Source organism: Varroa jacobsoni, unplaced genomic scaffold, assembly GCF_002532875.2.
Source record: "Varroa jacobsoni isolate VJ856 unplaced genomic scaffold, vjacob_1.0 scaffold_773, whole genome shotgun sequence".
In the NCBI taxonomy this organism is placed as follows: Eukaryota; Metazoa; Arthropoda; class Arachnida; order Mesostigmata; family Varroidae; genus Varroa; species Varroa jacobsoni.
In genome coordinates, this window is record NW_019213675.1 from 324,308 (window position 1) to 340,862 (window position 16,555).

Below are 16,555 nucleotides of genomic sequence, written 5' to 3' on the forward strand. Positions count from 1 at the left end.
GGTTACAGTATATCGTTCCATTTTGTGTCATAGTCGTCAGTTATTTTAAATATTTTTACAGTAACGATAAGAACACGAAAAAAGATACCGGCAGACACTGAGCGTAAAATGATTCAATTACTCAGCTCGCGCGCACGGTGAGACCTATAAGTAGAGAGAACTCCAACAACAATATGGTAAAAATACAATAAAGTAATCTTGGAATGCCTATGCCTCTTTCTATGTAATAAAGACAAACTGCAATTTTAAGAATAACAACTCGTTGTTCGAAGTTTTATAGATTCACACACGTAATATATACATCAAAAACTTATTAAATTCGTTGAACATATTTTATCATTAGCTAAATAGTGTTGAGATTGAATAGCACATGCACACGACATCATTTAAGTGTCGACGATTAACAATAACAATGACGCGATTCGCTTACAATTCTGAGATAACGTATGCATGGCACATAATTATATAGTAGTCTAGCGTTGTGGTATGATGCCGCCTCGTATCTTTAATACACGAGGTTATCTCCGTTTTGCTGCGCATTTCGCAGTCACTGGCGGCCACTGTCAAACAATCCCCAATCGGCGACACAACCAAGGCTCTCCAGTCAGATATGGTCACGTGAGAATAAAAACAACCACCATCGATATTTTTCACTAGCGTAGCCACCTAAGTTTACCGAAATTTGGGGCCAAGCATTTATGCCAGCGTTCGAGTTTCGCAGCTGGCAGTAGTTTCATCGTATTCGTCAGCTACCTACACGCTAGCTATCGATCAACCGGGGCCATTCCAAGCACGTCCTGCGGATTGACCATTCTGTGTTCCTCCTTTACCGGCGAGACCATTAACGAGCCCTGCTGCGAGCCAAGCCCGCTTAGACTGCCTATTTTGCCTATTGAGATCGGGTTCTTTGGTGGGGAATTATGGTGGGTCCCTTCTAGAAAGTGTGGCTGTTGCTGATCGCTCTTTCTCACGTGAGCTGTAACTGGCCGCATGTTCGATTTCGGTAGATCCTTGGTGAGTACGCTGGTTGCAGTTGTTGCGGCAGCGTGGGTGACTGTCTGCGATGGCTCGAGCACAGGACTCGTCTTTGAGCTCGATCCAGTCGCTCGACTCTGAGTGCTTGAATGTTTTGATGTTCGAGGTCGTCCAGGACCCCTTTTCGCGTTTGAGTTTCCCATTGTTCCGTCGTCGTCTTGGCTACGTTCCCGTTTACGGTACTTGCGAGGATTAGCGGGTGTTGGTGGCCCGTCAGGTTTGATTACCAACGAAGGGGGTAACGGCTCGGTGGGACCTGTGGTTTTCTTCTCAGGTGTTGGGGGCACAGGAGAACCTGGTGGTGGTGGCGGTGGACTGGTAATGCTGCTTAATGCGTGATTGAGGAAATTAAAAATCTCTTCTACGATGCAACGGTCGACCATAGTCTGTGTCATGCCGAGTAATCGCTTATGCTTAGTACTCATGTGTAGATTGGCATCGCCACCGCCGACTACTACAACACCAGTTTCACACTTCATATAGCCACGGAAATCCTCGAGATCATCCAAGCTGCACGATCGATCGAATTGCCCCACGCAAAAAAGGATCGGTGTTCGTGAGTCAAGGATAGGGTCGTCAAGCTGCTTTGGTCCTTGCAGACCAGTCATTGGGAATCCCATACAAACGACAGCAGAGACCGACTCGATAAGAGAGGTTTGAAGTGCGACCAGTGCACCACTGTTCCAGCCAACAAGAATAATGGGTCTCTGAGGGAACGCAGTCTTTACCTCGCCGATCTTGCTCTTGACAGCGTTTACCGTAACTTCAAGTTGTTTAGCCACTGTCACCGAAGGCTCGTTCACGATAGGAATCGGAATTGTAATTAGTTTTCCTAGATGAGCTAGATGATTGTACCAAAATTTTACACGAGCAAAATGTGGGTTCTGGGTTAAACCACTTGGCACCACAATAAATATGGGAGGGCCGGGAAGCTTCTTCGGTCGATTTACACTTAGCAACGATGCAGCTGGATCCCATGGCCGTTTCAATAGTTGCAGTAAGGAGTCGTTAGCAGTAGAGGATTTATAGAAACCTCCCGAACATCGAGAAAACAGGCGCTGAACAAGTGACGGAATTTTTGCGTTGAGTGTTTGCAGAATTTCGACATAGCTACTGCAATAGCTGACCGGAAGGTTTTCAATGATAGTGGCATGAAGCCATTGCAGAAGCACCTGCTCCCAGTGTACGTCTACATAAAGCTGTCTCACACGTCGAGCCGCTTTGTCCAGCGAAATCCTGCGAGATACAAATTCGTTCGCGCTACCATCATACGCAAGTCTGGCTACCCGCTCCATGTCAAGTATCTTGTACATTCGATCAAACAGTGAAATCTGAGTTCGAGTCCAACCGTGACGCGAGATACGTTCTTCATCCCATATCTCATCGGGTATGCATTTCTGTTGTGTCCTTACGTGTCTCTCCACTTCGTCAATGAGAGCCTTGCACTTTGCTTGCTCGGATGCGGCGCCCAGCGAAGGGCCAGTTCGTTCTGCTACTGACTCCACATCGATGAAAAGCTCCTTGCCCACGCGGCCCAAACGCTCTGTAGAGCCTATCTGCTGGTCTTTGCTGTTCACGAAGAGTAACGTGGCGGGACGCGCATGAACCGACACCGGATGAGAGTTCCATGAGCGGGCATACGTATGGTCCATAGCCACAGCGTCCACCTCGGGAGCTAATGACGTGGTCTCATCAGGCAGGAACGACAACACACTGCCGCACCCGGCAGCAGTCAAGGCCTTCGACGGCATCGATATCTGTCACGTTTTGAATCTGGAACATAAAAAAAAATCGGATGTCGAGATGTCAGTCCAAAACTTAAGCAGACAGTGAGCGTTTCATGTCTGTTTTGTGCACAAATTTAAGCTTTAAAATATTTCGCAGCAAACCTAATATAATTCAAATAAAGTAAATTAACAAATATATATAATGCATGTAATGTAGGTAAGGCGCCGGCCCAGAGGGCCTCGACCAGCGGGTGAGGCAGGATTTCTCAACGTCGTAAAGGGCAAGGGTTCCTAACCTCCTACAGGGGGCGTAGGAGTGCCCAGTAGGTATGATGAGTATAGGAAGACAAAGTATATATCAAAACCCCTGATGCGGACCAAAATGAGACCAAATCCGCGGCTATAGTAAGCAGAAGTCTCAAAGGTATTCAGGACTGCAACAGTAGGTCACTGACTAGGGAAAATGGACGTCTTGATGTAATGCCAAAGCAGTTCCAGGGCTTCATCCCCCAACCCAAAGATTGAGGCATACGCGTTTTAGTACTGAAGATTGTCCTACAGTACTCGATTTTCAAGTGCGCATCAGTGTTTTCGCAGTCAGCCTCGCAAAACGCAAAAAAGGGGTAATAGCTCGATAATTACCACCTGCAGATTTTTGCGTATTAGTTAATGTAGTCGTGGGTATTACCCGATTTTCTTAACAATCACACTGATTAAACTCACAGTTGGTTCATCTTCAAACCAGTAATTGCCAAACCCAATACATATACCTTATTTTGGGGACATACGTTGCTCTAGGTTGAAATTGGCATTATGGACGTGATTCACCATTATTAGTAACACCAATAATATAACAATGTGTATTGAATATAAAGTAAAGTAGAATGTATAAAAACTGAATAGATTTTATTCTGAAGAGCCGCACTATTCTTATGACTTATATAAGAATATTATCACCTCCGGCTTATTCAAAGGTTGACTAAAAATAAGCTACAGAAAAATCATTCCCGCTAATTCGTTTTATCCAGTGTGCGAAGCGCGAAGCTTTCCGCGCAACCGGCGAAAAAGCGCGGTGCGCGAGTCAGCCCAAACAATAATAACCATTCAACAGTTCAATTAGGAGGCACTATCACCCTCCTAGAATGCAGCCCTGTTTCCTGTACACGTCCTGTAATAGGAGCTTTGGACTTGTCTACACGTAAAATATTCACTTGGCATTATCTCAGTATTAAGGCGCTCGTATCTTGGTATTACGACATAAGGTCTTGCACACAAGGTAGAGTCCATATATATATATATATATATATATATATATATATATATATATATATAGAATGTGCAAGTAGTTAAGCACCACAACTGTCATCATCATTGTAACCTGTAGCAATAGTTGTCGCGAAGTGCGCCCTTTAGCGCTACTCGTCAAAACCATGTTATTGTATGTATTATATTCGCTATAGTGTTGTTGTCTCTGTAAAGTGGCAAAAACTCACTTGGAATCAGTCGGCAGGTTTGTTGGGTAGACTGACCAACCGTCGACCGCATCAGTTACCGTTGTGGTATCAATTGCAATCCATGTGGCGAACAACACCCGGTGTCACGCTAAGCGTGCGATTTAATCGCACGATCTTTTGCGATCACGGCGGTCGTCCGACGTAGGCGCGGGCTTGCAGCAGCAGCATTACGACAAGCGGACGACCAACTAGTCAACCAACCAGTTTCACGGAGTAGTTGTAGCTCTCGTTGTGGCAGTCAAGCAATGGATGTATGGGTGGATCTGATGACGGACTCGCTCAGCCAATGATGACTGTGATTTCGACCTACTACCTGTTCTATTCGGCGACTTCAACAATATTAAAAGCCAGAAAAACAATGGCGCTTCTAGCGTACCGGTTCGTGTGTTTACCAACATTTGAGCACATGCGTCGACACATGCCGAACTGCTGCGGTATCTATGATTCGACTTTGTTCTAATGCAGAGAAATTGTGTACTAATCTTGTGTTCATATGCTGAAGTAAATTTCAAGGTGTTCGTTGAAGTGTTAAGCTTGCATGTCAGTTGTGCACGTTAAAAGGGTGAGTTACATTACGCAGAGTTTAGGAAGAATGTTATTGTTAAATTTTTAGATTATATTTTGTATAGATTATTTTTATAGGTAATGCATGGTTTCTATTGCTGTCTTGAGCGTGGTTGTTGTTTTGGTGAACTTTTTCGTCATTTAGGCAGACAATTGCCGTCACATTGGAGGTCGAGCATAATTAATCGGTGTAATCGGCATCAGAAAATGTCTTCGTTCAATTTTAATCTGTATGTACGATCATTCATTTTTTCAGCTTCATAGAGTGCAATAAGTGACAGGCGCTGGGCTCATTCAGGGCGTTTGAAAGGAGCGATAGAAGCTCCTTTCTCTCTCTCTCTCTCTTAGTTCTGATGGCGTCTGCTAAACGAAACCCCCGCTTGTCACACCATATTGTGTTATTCGCCGTGAAAGGAACTGTTCATGTTCCACTGCCTTACGAAAGCGCACTGGTGCATAGCAGTTGCAGCGAATATTATTTAGTTGAGGCGAGTACATCTCCTGGAAAAATCTGAGCTTACCTGAAAGTGATAGATCGACGCGCTTGCGAGCCTGACGCACTTAAGCCCAATTTCTACCGAGCAGTCATCATTTGTGGTGGGACTATAAACAATTCTGGTAAATAGGAAGTGCGGCCTTCTCTCTAATTATGATTAGCGTTGTCGTCTAATTTCCCATCCACTATATGTGTGTGGTGTTAGGGCAAGAGTGGGTCGACAGCACAATGAATTCTGTAAAGTTTAGTAAAAGTAGCGGATCGTTTATTTCGTATATTAACTTTGAAGAGAGGAAAGGTGAAACACCGCCAACTAGCACAACTACACCACTGTCACAGGCTGACGAGGATATGGCGAGTTCGGCAGTCAGTTGGCTCGAGGACTGCTGCCAACCGCGTTTATCGCCTAAAGAAGTTGTGCTCAACACTGTTACCAGAGTGCTCAAGTTCGACACGTTCGGCGATCTTAACTCAGGCGTTAATGGTGCGTTGTATTGTACCAACTTGAAGCTTAGCTTCGTACCAATGAAGAATCTTTCCGAGCTGCTGGAAATCGGCACAGACGAGTCGTGGCCCCTGGGGGCGTTTGATGTTTGTCTCACAAACATCGAAAGCGTCGAGCAGCTGAGTGGCGGTCGACGCAAACGGCTAGGCGCATCGGCGGGGCTTGCCGTACCCGTGGAAACTATCCAAATTATTTGCAAGGATTTTCGAGTGTTCACGTTCTCGTTCCGCTTTTCGCCGGCCGAAGATGTGGTCAAGGCGTTGGACTATCTCGGTCGCCATCCGTTCGTTAATTCGCCTGACCGGCTGTTTGGGTTCGAAGAGCCGCTCCAACAGGCCGTCGCTGGCTCGAAAATGCAGATATCGAAAATCACAGATGACTTTTTATCATGCTATGATCCGGCAGCCGAATGGGAAGCGGAACTAAAGCGCTGCAATGCCACTGACGCTTTTAGAGTGACCGACCTAAACAAGAGTTTCAGTTTCAGTGAATCTTTGCCACGAAGATTTGCTATACCGAAGCATATTACGGATCACAAATTGGATATCGAATCTAAACATTATAAGGATCATCGGGTACTTGTGTGGAGCTTCACAAAAGGCTCGACACATCTTCTTCGCGGCTCATCGCCGGATTCGTCAAGTTCGAAAGACTCCCGTTATCTCAGTTTACTCGAGTGTCAACGCTCTGAGCTGGAGGAGTTTGATATCGAACTTTCGTGTCCTGGAGTGCGTGAGATCCAGCAGAGCTATACTCGACTAATGGCAATGTGTACGCCAAGTAACATGCAAGAATTGGATGAAATTGATGCACACTTTTTGTCTAGGATCGAGGAGACCCGCTGGCTAACAAATGTGTCGTTATGCCTTAAAGAGGCTCAAAAGGTCGCGGTTGCTGCGGTGGACCCGAAGTATAAATTCGTTTTAGTTCGTGAACGAACTGGAGTGGATATGTGCGCCGTAATTTGTTCTTTAGTGCAAGTGATTCTGGATCCCCGGTGCCGAACGCTACGAGGTCTGGAGAACTTGATTAGTCGGGAATGGGTAGCTATGGGACATCCATTTGCGGAACGACTTGGGCATATCCGCGGTATTAGCTGTAACAACACGCCGCTAGAGCCTGCGCCGATGTATCTACTTTTCCTTGATTGTGTGTGGCAATTGTTACAGCAATTTCCGACCTGTTTTGAATTTTCGGAGACTTTTCTCTGTCGCATGTGGGATCATTGCCTTGTTAGTCTCTATGAGGCTTTCGTATTTAACAATCACAAGGAGCGAAGTAAGGCAAAGCAGAACGGGTCGATGTATCGGCGCTTGTTTGACTGGTCCGATTGGTTGGGCCCACAAGACCTTGAGCTGTTCCGAAATCCCTTCTACCTTCTCAGTAATAATTTTCGAATAAAGGAAAATCCATTAGAATTAGACTATACGGTTAAAGGTCTCGACTTATGGTCGCAGTGCTATTTCCGTTGGATTCCGAAATCGGAAGTCGTCAATGGCGATCCTGCGATGCTGTTCACCTTTCATCTCCGAGTCGCCAAGGACATTGAATCATTGAACAAGCAATTGGAATCGTTAAACATGAATGCGCAATCGGAAGGCGTGCAACTTCGCAATTGCAATAAGAAACGACTGCCTTCCGATGAATTCTTGGCAAACGCGCGTCGAACGTCGCGTTTGATAAAACCCGGCTCAGATTTAAAAATGAACGTAATCACCTCTTCCTTCCCATTTGCCCCTCCTGGTCCAATTGATTGGGGTTCATTCCATGCTAGCTGCCACACGTCGCAATTGTCAGCTGTTCTTGGCGATATACAAGAAGATGGAGCTGATGCCCAAGAAGCGCCCCGATGATGCGTCGACCTCGTCGCTTTTAGTCTTTATTATCATTATTCACCCTTTTTTGTTCTCGGGCTAACTAAATTTGGGCAAGAAATAAAACATATATAAATTATCTGTATAGAGCACTAAGTCAATACGGGTTAAATATGTATGAAGTGAGGGAAGCAATACAGTGTGCAATGTTGCTACACGTATAAAAATACATTAGAATATATATATTGCACGCAACAGCGTGTGTTGGCAAACCATGATGCATTTGATTTTGTCAAGTTAACCATTCGCAAGAAGACCAACATTTGCTATGTGCGTTCAGGCTCTGTGAATTTGTCCTGTTATCGAGTTTTGCAGACAAATAGAATCCTAGTAGGGAGTATTTTCACCAGGAAGTGGTTCCCAAGACAAATACGGGCAAGTTATCGCAAGATCCAGCTTGATCGCTTTTTAAAGTGTAAAAAAATATTCGTTAGTTAAATAGCTGATATTGGTAGTTGTAGTGGCGTTAGTTAAAATATTAGTTACCGATAAATACTACTATCAAGCTCATTGGACTAGCGATACTATAAACGAAAATACCACAGTAATAAAATTAGTAAAAGTCAATGTTAATATTATTACTGCAATTATATTGTACTAATTAGCTTAGTAGTTAAAAGTCAGTGAGGTGGCTGTATGTTGAAACAAAATTGGTATGAGAAGAGTATATAAATGGAATAAAAAAGCTATTGGAAGAGTCCGCTGAGGATGTATGAAGCTAAAAACCAATGAAAATATTATTGTATGAGAAATGAGTAGACTGAGATTATCAATAAAGATTTTGTATCGACATGGTATGCTGATGTCTGATTTTGTCGTATACGTTCTGACGTAAATGCACGAATCAACATTACTTGAAAATTTCTTGCAATTAATAGTTTGAGTGGTAAAGTCTTCATGAAGAAAATATTGTATCAGGTGCTTAAATGGCAGAGAATTAGGCTAGCTGCCTTTCATTCAGCGACTTGTGGCGCTAAAATTACGATTGATTGATTTTGGAGACTCATGTTTATTAATAAATGCTTGGTCCAATAGGATTGTCCCATTCGAAGGTTTTTCATCGATAGCTCTTTATGCACTTAACACCTCGCTTGTTAAGGTTTCTAGGCCAGATATAATTTGCAAATACTTAGGATTATGCTTTTCCGGTATAACTAAGTGACTAGAAAATATGTCTTTGAAGTTATTTGCACTTCAGTGTGGGTTGAGCTGATTTTCACCTTTTACTGAAGCTTACCAACTTACAAAGTGACTTTAAGGTGTTTTTACAGGCATTGTTCGTGTATTGTGTACATGTTTCGTATAAGCTAAAATTGTTCAGTGCGATAACCTTGTGATTACAGATAAGTTCATTATGAAATTAGGAAAAAATGTGAGTAGTCTGTTGGACTTTACAGATAAGTACAGGCTGAAGCGGTTCACGTCGTGTTTTTGTTTTATTTTTGGTGTTCTGCAGTGCGATCGGAGAGAAAGAGGCAGCATTTATGCATCCTATGGTTGTTTGTTTCGTTATTTAATTACACTTATACAGGCGGTGTTATTATTGTAGCATGAACCAGCCCACTATAAATACGATCGGAGTGTGATAAGTGTATTTTGAGGAAACGTAAGGGCAAATAACAATTAGATGATAATAGAGGTAATGTCGTTACTAAAGGTACATGCTCTCCCTACGTTAATAATTATGCATTGTCATTATTATTAAAAATACGTAAGCTATATCAACTTACGGCGATTTCCATAGATAAGCGATGCTGCGCTATATCTTCGTTATTATAACGATGGCTTAGCAAAGATACACAATCTACTTTTGACGCTTCAAATTAATATGTCGTTGAGGACCCATATAAGTTTTTGGAGCATTAAGTAACATTTTGGAAGGTTACCACTTTAAATGGAATTATTTATTTACGGATTACGTATTTCATATTATCATGCCAACCAATAATACTGGCGAGCGCTTTGTAGGAAGTGTCACACGGTATGTCAGCTAAAAAATGTCCACTTTTTTAGAGAATACATCATGGAAGACTGACAAATAGTTGGTGAAAATGCACTGCGAAGATGCACATACTTTTCACACTTCAGATATGGCTATATGTTATCGCAAAAATACCTCCTGATGCATACATTTAAATCGATGGTGATGGGTTGGATTTATATGAGATTTATCAAGAAAAATTACCGAGAAAGAAGAAGCTCCAAGTGTGGTTCCATTTTTTCGTAAAATCAAGAGTTGCTCAATGTTGTACCTCTCAAGTCTATCTTCTATATATAGCGTCTATTTCGAGACATACATTAATGTCAAATGTATTTGGTTGCATAATCTAAATACATGGGTTCTCAACTGTTAACAAAAGTCAGTCGAGTTCAATTGAGTTTTCGAGCAGTCTCGAATCCCTTTTTGACTGCCGGATAGTTTATATACTGACCTTGGTTACACATAATTATATATCTATAAGGTGTTTATAATTTATAATCGTGAATAATAAGTACGGTAAACTGAAACTGATATGCAAGCCAATGAATTAAGCTATAAATGGCTATCATAGCATGCCCCCTATTTCTTGAGTTCTAAAAGCTTTGTACTAAGAATTGTTTGTTGCAAACTACTTAATTTAAATCATTAATTTTTAAAACTGTTGTGAAAACATTTTCAGGTCATCCTAAATAACCGAAAAATGACACGCTGGGCTCGTATAAAATCAACACACGGGACAAAGCGGCAGCCGGAGGAAGCAACGTCATGGCAGGATTTCCAAAAACAAAGGAAACAGCTTAACGAAACTCAGGATCCCGACACCAAGGTAGATGTTAATGTATATATATCTTACAAATTATTTAGTTGTTATAAAGCAGGAGATCGGTGGTATCGTTAGTAAGTAATAATTTAGCGTCTCGAGGAATCGCAATTCATACCTGGATTATTTACAAGCGAGAAAAATGATGACTATTATTATACTTGCACGCCCTAGGCAATAATGTTGGACCAAATGTAATATTGACAGGAAAATATTCACTTTCATTTGTAATCGAGGCAACTATGTGAGCATGTATAGGAAAAAAACATTAAAAAAGAAAGGTTAAATAATTCTTTGAAGTATTATATCTTACTGCGCGATGAAATCACCTAAAAAGCGCTGGTAGTACTCAAAACGCTAATTAGACTTGTCTTACCGTATGCATAAGGCATATCGCTTGAACTCTCAAAGCTTTCTAATACAGACTTGCCTGCTTTATCCTACGTACAATGATTTATTAGGGCCTGTACTCCTTTACCTGCTGCTGACTTTTACCATGGCACTTACTAAGCAGAATAAGAGTACATATATTAGGTTGTTTTGGTGACGGAACTGTAGTGTTTACAGTCATGGATTCTTGATACACACATATGGAGCATCATCGCTGGGTTGTCAGTTCCAGCACAGTATCAATTTTTGTCGGTCTTGCAAAAAGCTCTACCAACGATATGTAATGAACGCAAGTAAGAGGAAGTCACTCTTTTTGTAAGAAAGCTTTTATTACCGCGTATGTTGGGCACGAAGAAGCTCATAGAACGAGCTCATATAACTCAATGTGAAACATGATCGATGTAGAGGTCTGTGCGCGTCATTGTGTCGACACCCTGCGATCCTTATCTAGCTTGCCCCAGGAAACATCAACCTTGTTTTAATCGCAATTGCTACCTTCCCCGTCGCGCCCAAAATACCTTTAGGCTACTGGGGCTACTACAAGCTACGTCGGAGTCCCTGATTGTAGCATTCAAAGTGATCTCTCCGAAAGCATACAAGACCCAATGCAAGATACAGTTGGAACAGCAAGAAGTTATTCTTATGAGAGAGGTCAAATGCCAGCTATACAAATGGCTTGTATTTTACAGGTCGACGTCGTGTCCCATCAACTCATCAGTGCCTTTCGAACACTTCGCCGGTATGTTCTTATTTAGTAACACGCCCGCACTTTGGAGGTTTCAATGCTCAGTGTACGGTGGGACGTGCAGATAACAGGCGAATGTGAATTGTTGAGTCGGGAATTTTCCGTCTTACTTCTAAGACGGAAAACTTCTGAAGTTAACCGAGGAAGTCACTCCTGACTTCGGCGCTGGAGAGCCTACGCTCGAGGTGGGTAGCTGGGCCGTATCAGAGCCAGAACGAATACTTCAAGGCTGCTCTAGCTCTGGCTTCGTGCTGAATCGCTTCGTTTAGCGAACATCTCCATATCGGGCTGCTTTCTTTTCAATGGCAAAACCCAATGCTTATCGTTATTTTCAAATATAAAAATGACCCAAACAAGTAGGTATCTTAGCGAGGGATCGCGAAAGAAAATATTCGCAACGAGCTTCTCTTGTATCTACTGGAAAGAAGACTAAATGTGTTCCGAAGGGCGTGAGTGTTGTACTCTGAAGGAACACAAATTCAGAAGGGATTATTTGACCGAAACCGTATGCGAGATCCTACTTGTTGATATTAAATAGAGTAGTCTTTGGCAATATACGTACGTATTCTTTTTAGATTTTAAAGTAGCTTTCGGCTTCACTCCAGAAAAATCGATCTTAAACACTCGCCGATGTCGGTGTTCCCGTGAACTTGTGTAACCTAGTGGCCCCAGCAGAACAGAATGACAATCGATGGTAGAGTATCGGAACTGCCGGCGTTCTTTCGGACTGTACGAGTTTTTTTTTTTCAGTTTTATTTGAAGATTTAGTTGATAAGATACGTAGGCCAAAAATATGCTAAAGGTTCTTTCTTATGCAGATGATTCAACCATTTATGGAAACAGTCTCTTCTATGACCAGCAAGCCCGAGCCAGGTTATATTTTGCCGTCAAAAATTTGAGCCTTACCGTTAATTTAAAGAAAATCGAGGCAATTAAATTTGGGAGATATGGGATAGTTGCGGCATCTAACACACTATAGGTCTCGGCTAGACCGGTGACATATGCTAACTCATGCATTTATTTATCGTTGCTGATTCGTATTATGCCTACAGTTTCTTCTAGCGTAGTACAGAAAGATAAAGAAGGGCGTTAATGACCTCAGCCTCAACCCTTGGCGACTATCCCTCTCATCTGCGCTACAACTTTTTAACCTCAAAAGATGCGACGAGCAGCGCATATGGAACTAAAAAATTCTGAGAAGGTCTCACCGTGGAGAATCTTGAGCAACTGAACCGGATGCAGGCTTCCTTTCTCTAAAGAGCTGTGGGACTGTACCGAACAACCCGTGATAAGCTTCTTTCTTTGTTGGTAGCGACGCTAGTGTTCGCCGAGGATTTCCCTTACCGTTCTAATCTACCATCAGCCTAATTCTATTTAAAATGTTTTAAAAACATAGTTATTTTTATTTTAAATCTGCATCATTGTTGTCTACAATCTTCTACTTATTTGTCCCGCAGCTGTAGCAGTCTGAAAACGAGAGTCTAAGTCTCGAAAGGCGACCTCGACGTTATATTAAGATTTGAACGATTTTTTTATGGTGTAATTTTTACGGTGTAAGGTCGAGTGTTATCACGTAATAGGAGCAGTTTGATTTTGCATATTAATCTTGGCTGTTTAAAGTGGAGTTTACTTATTATTTTCCCCAGCACCTAACAGTGCGTTTCAGCCTTAATCGACAAACCAGGATTTCTGAAGCTGTAATGGATAATGCCTACACTTGACCATCAAATAGATATGATAAGATTTTATAGCTGTATATTTATTTCAGGTGATGTCTCGTCGGTTAAGTTGCATCCACTTACTTGTGTGATCGTCTGTGATTATTGGAAAAGGTCTATTTTTCATAATACTCACAATTCGATCACTTCTCTCAGTTTATCGGTATCCCTTTTCATGTCGCGGATTTCAGTTGGTCACGGTTGAAAAGGGTATTCACCGAGAGCCTGATAAAAAACGCAAGATTACGAATGAAGAGCACAAGAGGTTAAAAAAGAAAAAGCAGTTGAAGAAGATGCGTGAACAACGAGAAAAGAAAGGAATGGTCTTATTGCCAGAAAAAATTGAGCGAAAAATCTATCGAATGAAGAAGGCTATGCGCGCAAAAGATAAAACTGCACAGGAAATCAGAGAGGAAATCAGACGATTCCGCCGGAAAGAAGAATTGGCGTATAGAAAGCTTTGCTTAAAGGTACATACATCATCATGGACTAACATATACTGTATTAGCTGATAAGATCATTTGATACGATTCAGTAAATGGTCGTGCATGCGCGGGCAAAAGAAGTTCTTATCTGATAAGTTTGATGTACCGTTTGTGTTCACAGGCATGTTTGCACTGTCGCCAGCCCGGCCACAAGGTAGCAGACTGTCCGCAAGCACCTAGAGTAGGAATCTGCTATAAATGTGGCGCATCAGATCACACTTCTGCTAACTGCTTGCAAGTAGCAGGGGATTCATATATGTTCGCCGCGTGTTTCGTCTGCGGAGAACAAGGTCACATTTCAAGGGAATGTCCGAAAAACGAAAAGGGGGCTTTTCCTAAAGGAGGTGGTTGCCGGTAAGTTTACGCTATTAAGCTAGGGAACTCCGTCGTCAACATTATATCTGCGGTTTTTTGAACTCTTCTCTCTCAGCAGTTACTTTAGGTTCATTCATCTACAAACATATTGCTAAATATTAGTACTTGCAGAAAATGTTTTGATTCAGTAAGGTCAGATTGAATATACGAAATAGTTCTTCCGGATAATATTGCATGCTATTTCAAAATAACATCGCAACATCTCACAGTGGAATAAATGCAGTCAGTTACTTTTCAGACGGCACAACATTGCCAACCAGTTATTTCTTATAGTACCTTTATAATTTGAAATAATATATCTTTCGGACTAGCTACTATTAGATCTGCCGCCCAGATGAGTTTATATGGTACATTTTGATGCTGTATGGAATTTTATATAACGGATTGTACTCAAAACTGTATGTTTACAGATTCTGCGGGTCTAATAAGCATAAAAAGCAGGATTGCCCGGATCGAAAAGCTGCAAAGCGGATAAATAATGAGGAACAGGATGAAGTTGTTGCGGATGTATTAACGAACGATAAGGATAGTGCTGACAAAGAAATTCATCGCGACACCTCTTTGTTCATGCGTTCCGTCAGAACATCGGGCTTATCTGGTAAACCCACAGGAACATCCAGTACTAGACGCAAGCCAAAGTTTGTTAAATTCTGAGTTTAGATTAATTAGTTTGGCCGGTGGCCTAACATGCAGCTATCCGGCTTTGATTATGTTTGATAGGTTCGTGTTCGTTTTATTACTGGCTTTGGTTTGCCGTTTGGAAACAGCTAGCAGATATGTGCCTAGTATTTGCTAGTAAGATCCCAAGGTACATGGCATTTTCTTTACATGCATCTATTTCTTACTTAAAAGACACAAATGACTGAGTTTTTATTTAGTTATTATAGTGTGAGACAGACGGGTGGTAGCAGTGTTGTCTTGGGCGACTTAATCATAACAATGTTTTTTTCTATTAAACCAGTCGCTTCCTCTGTCTTTAAATTCAAGACGGGATAAAGTTATACGCCTTCTGTTATTTGTTATCTCAAGTGAGCACTTAGATTAGCTTGCTTGATAGAAAGTGCTTTTAGAAAAGAATAAATTTGTGCTTTGTGGGTTAACGATCATTACAATATCACGTGGCCTACTTGTTGACGTACAATGGATAGGGCAAGAGCAGTTCGCATTCTCAATTCTAATCCGATTTGCGTTCATGCCCTGACTGTATCTAGCTTAAGGAATTCATTGGAGTAAGAAAAATACTGTTAACTTATACTACTTAGGTTATATTATTTTATTAACATGTTGAGTTCGATATCAATGAAGGAACGAAACGAAGACCCTGACGTATTTGTCAACATTTATAAATTGTTCGCACTCGTTTACATGAGTCTACATAATGCCCTGATTAATATTTTATAAAATTGTGTAGCTGTAAGTGCTTTAAAGGTATTTCTGCACGAACTTATCGAGTTCGTGCAAATAATAGTCTAAATAGAGAACTTGATAGCACTACATATATAAAAGTAACGTGGTAAAATCCACACGTTTAGATATTGTTTTGAGCATTTGCCTTGCGTGTGTATAGAAATCCGAATTGAATCATATTATACCTAACATCATGAAAGAGGCCCTGTGTTCTAGGCAGGGCTGAGATTAATTGCGGTTGGCCTATTGATGATCAGTGTAACGTCTATTCAAGCGCTTACCTCAATCAAACGAAAAAGTAACGGCGGGCTGCGCAGACTGTAGACGCTAGGGAGATTGCGTAGACTGAACGTACACTTTACAACAGTATCACCCAGTGATTAATGCTTTTGTGAGCAAAGAAATGTTGTGCCAAGTACACGGAGTCGATAGAAGACCTCGTAAAGCCGAACACTAGATTGTACATTATTTTCGGCTCATGCGTATCTATACGCTCGACTATCAGATATTAATATTTAAAAATCATTTACAAGGCCGGTCTAAAATTAAGCAGGAGAGGAAAGCCGAGTTGGGCTTTAATGATCGTATGTATCGTTATGGCACATAAAACAGCGTAAGGCAGCTTTAGGACTCAAGTATATCGCAAGAAATCGGCAACCTATATTCAAATTCTTTTAGAATATCTCGATGTTTCTTACATTATAGCATAAGCCACCAGTTACAGCTATACGGGGAACGCGTATGTTTTGTATGGTATCAGAGGCAGGTTGTGGAGACACGCCATTAATGGCCGACTACGTGCGTTGTACCAGTCGCTATCTAACCGTGAAACCATCTCATCGAAAAAATAAAAAATCTGAAGCTTCAGTCGACGACATTGTTTTTTTTTACTGCTAACATAGCCTTTCATCTGACTGTT

At 41.7% G+C, this 16,555-nt stretch overlaps 3 protein-coding genes across 5 annotated transcripts; 2 read left to right on the forward strand and 1 right to left on the reverse strand.

Annotated features, from left to right (window-relative positions):
• Window positions 1–243: 243 nt before the first annotated feature.
• Rcd1 (Reduction in Cnn dots 1) lies at window positions 244–4,632 on the reverse strand. Its single transcript, XM_022838722.2, has 2 exons — window positions 4,256–4,632; window positions 244–2,808 (listed from the first exon to the last, which is right to left on the reverse strand). The coding sequence occupies exon 2, from the start codon at window positions 2,784–2,786 to the stop codon at window positions 765–767; it is 2,022 nt and encodes a 673-aa protein (XP_022694457.1). The 5' UTR covers window positions 2,787–2,808; window positions 4,256–4,632; the 3' UTR covers window positions 244–764.
• A 54-nt stretch (window positions 4,633–4,686) lies between these two features.
• On the forward strand, window positions 4,687–16,508 carry LOC111263549 (zinc finger CCHC domain-containing protein 9). Of its 3 annotated transcripts, none has more exons than XM_022838723.2 (5): window positions 4,687–4,838; window positions 10,376–10,522; window positions 13,561–13,839; window positions 13,976–14,208; window positions 14,640–16,508. In XM_022838723.2, exons 1-5 carry the CDS (start codon window positions 4,815–4,817, stop codon window positions 14,881–14,883), a joined length of 927 nt encoding a protein of 308 aa, XP_022694458.1. In that variant the 5' UTR covers window positions 4,687–4,814; the 3' UTR covers window positions 14,884–16,508. The 3 variants fall into 3 exon arrangements, with proteins under 3 accessions (XP_022694458.1, XP_022694460.1, XP_022694459.1); XM_022838725.2 differs by lacking the exon at window positions 4,687–4,838 and adding an exon at window positions 5,222–5,328; XM_022838724.2 differs by lacking the exon at window positions 4,687–4,838 and adding an exon at window positions 5,230–5,458.
• LOC111263547 (myotubularin-related protein 10-B) lies at window positions 5,452–8,512 on the forward strand. The gene has a single exon (XM_022838721.2). It carries the CDS (start codon window positions 5,526–5,528, stop codon window positions 7,692–7,694), a length of 2,169 nt encoding a protein of 722 aa, XP_022694456.1. The 5' UTR covers window positions 5,452–5,525; the 3' UTR covers window positions 7,695–8,512.
• Window positions 16,509–16,555: the final 47 nt, after the last annotated feature.

What these genes read in the sequence shown, in the direction of transcription:
- Rcd1 (XM_022838722.2), bottom strand. Translation starts at nt 2,786, where the DNA reads ATGCCGTCGAAGGCCTTGACTGCTGCCGGGTGCGGCAGTGTGTTGTCG.
- LOC111263549 (XM_022838723.2), top strand. Translation starts at nt 4,815, where the DNA reads ATGTCAGTTGTGCACGTTAAAAGG. An exon ending in CTCAGGATCCCGACACCAAG is followed by an intron (nt 10,523 to 13,560) that starts GTAGATGTTAAT and finishes CGCGGATTTCAG; the next exon opens with TTGGTCACGGTTGAAAAGGG. An exon ending in CCTAAAGGAGGTGGTTGCCG is followed by an intron (nt 14,209 to 14,639) that starts GTAAGTTTACGC and finishes GTATGTTTACAG; the next exon opens with ATTCTGCGGGTCTAATAAGC.
- LOC111263547 (XM_022838721.2), top strand. Translation starts at nt 5,526, where the DNA reads ATGTGTGTGGTGTTAGGGCAAGAGTGGGTCGACAGCACAATGAATTCT.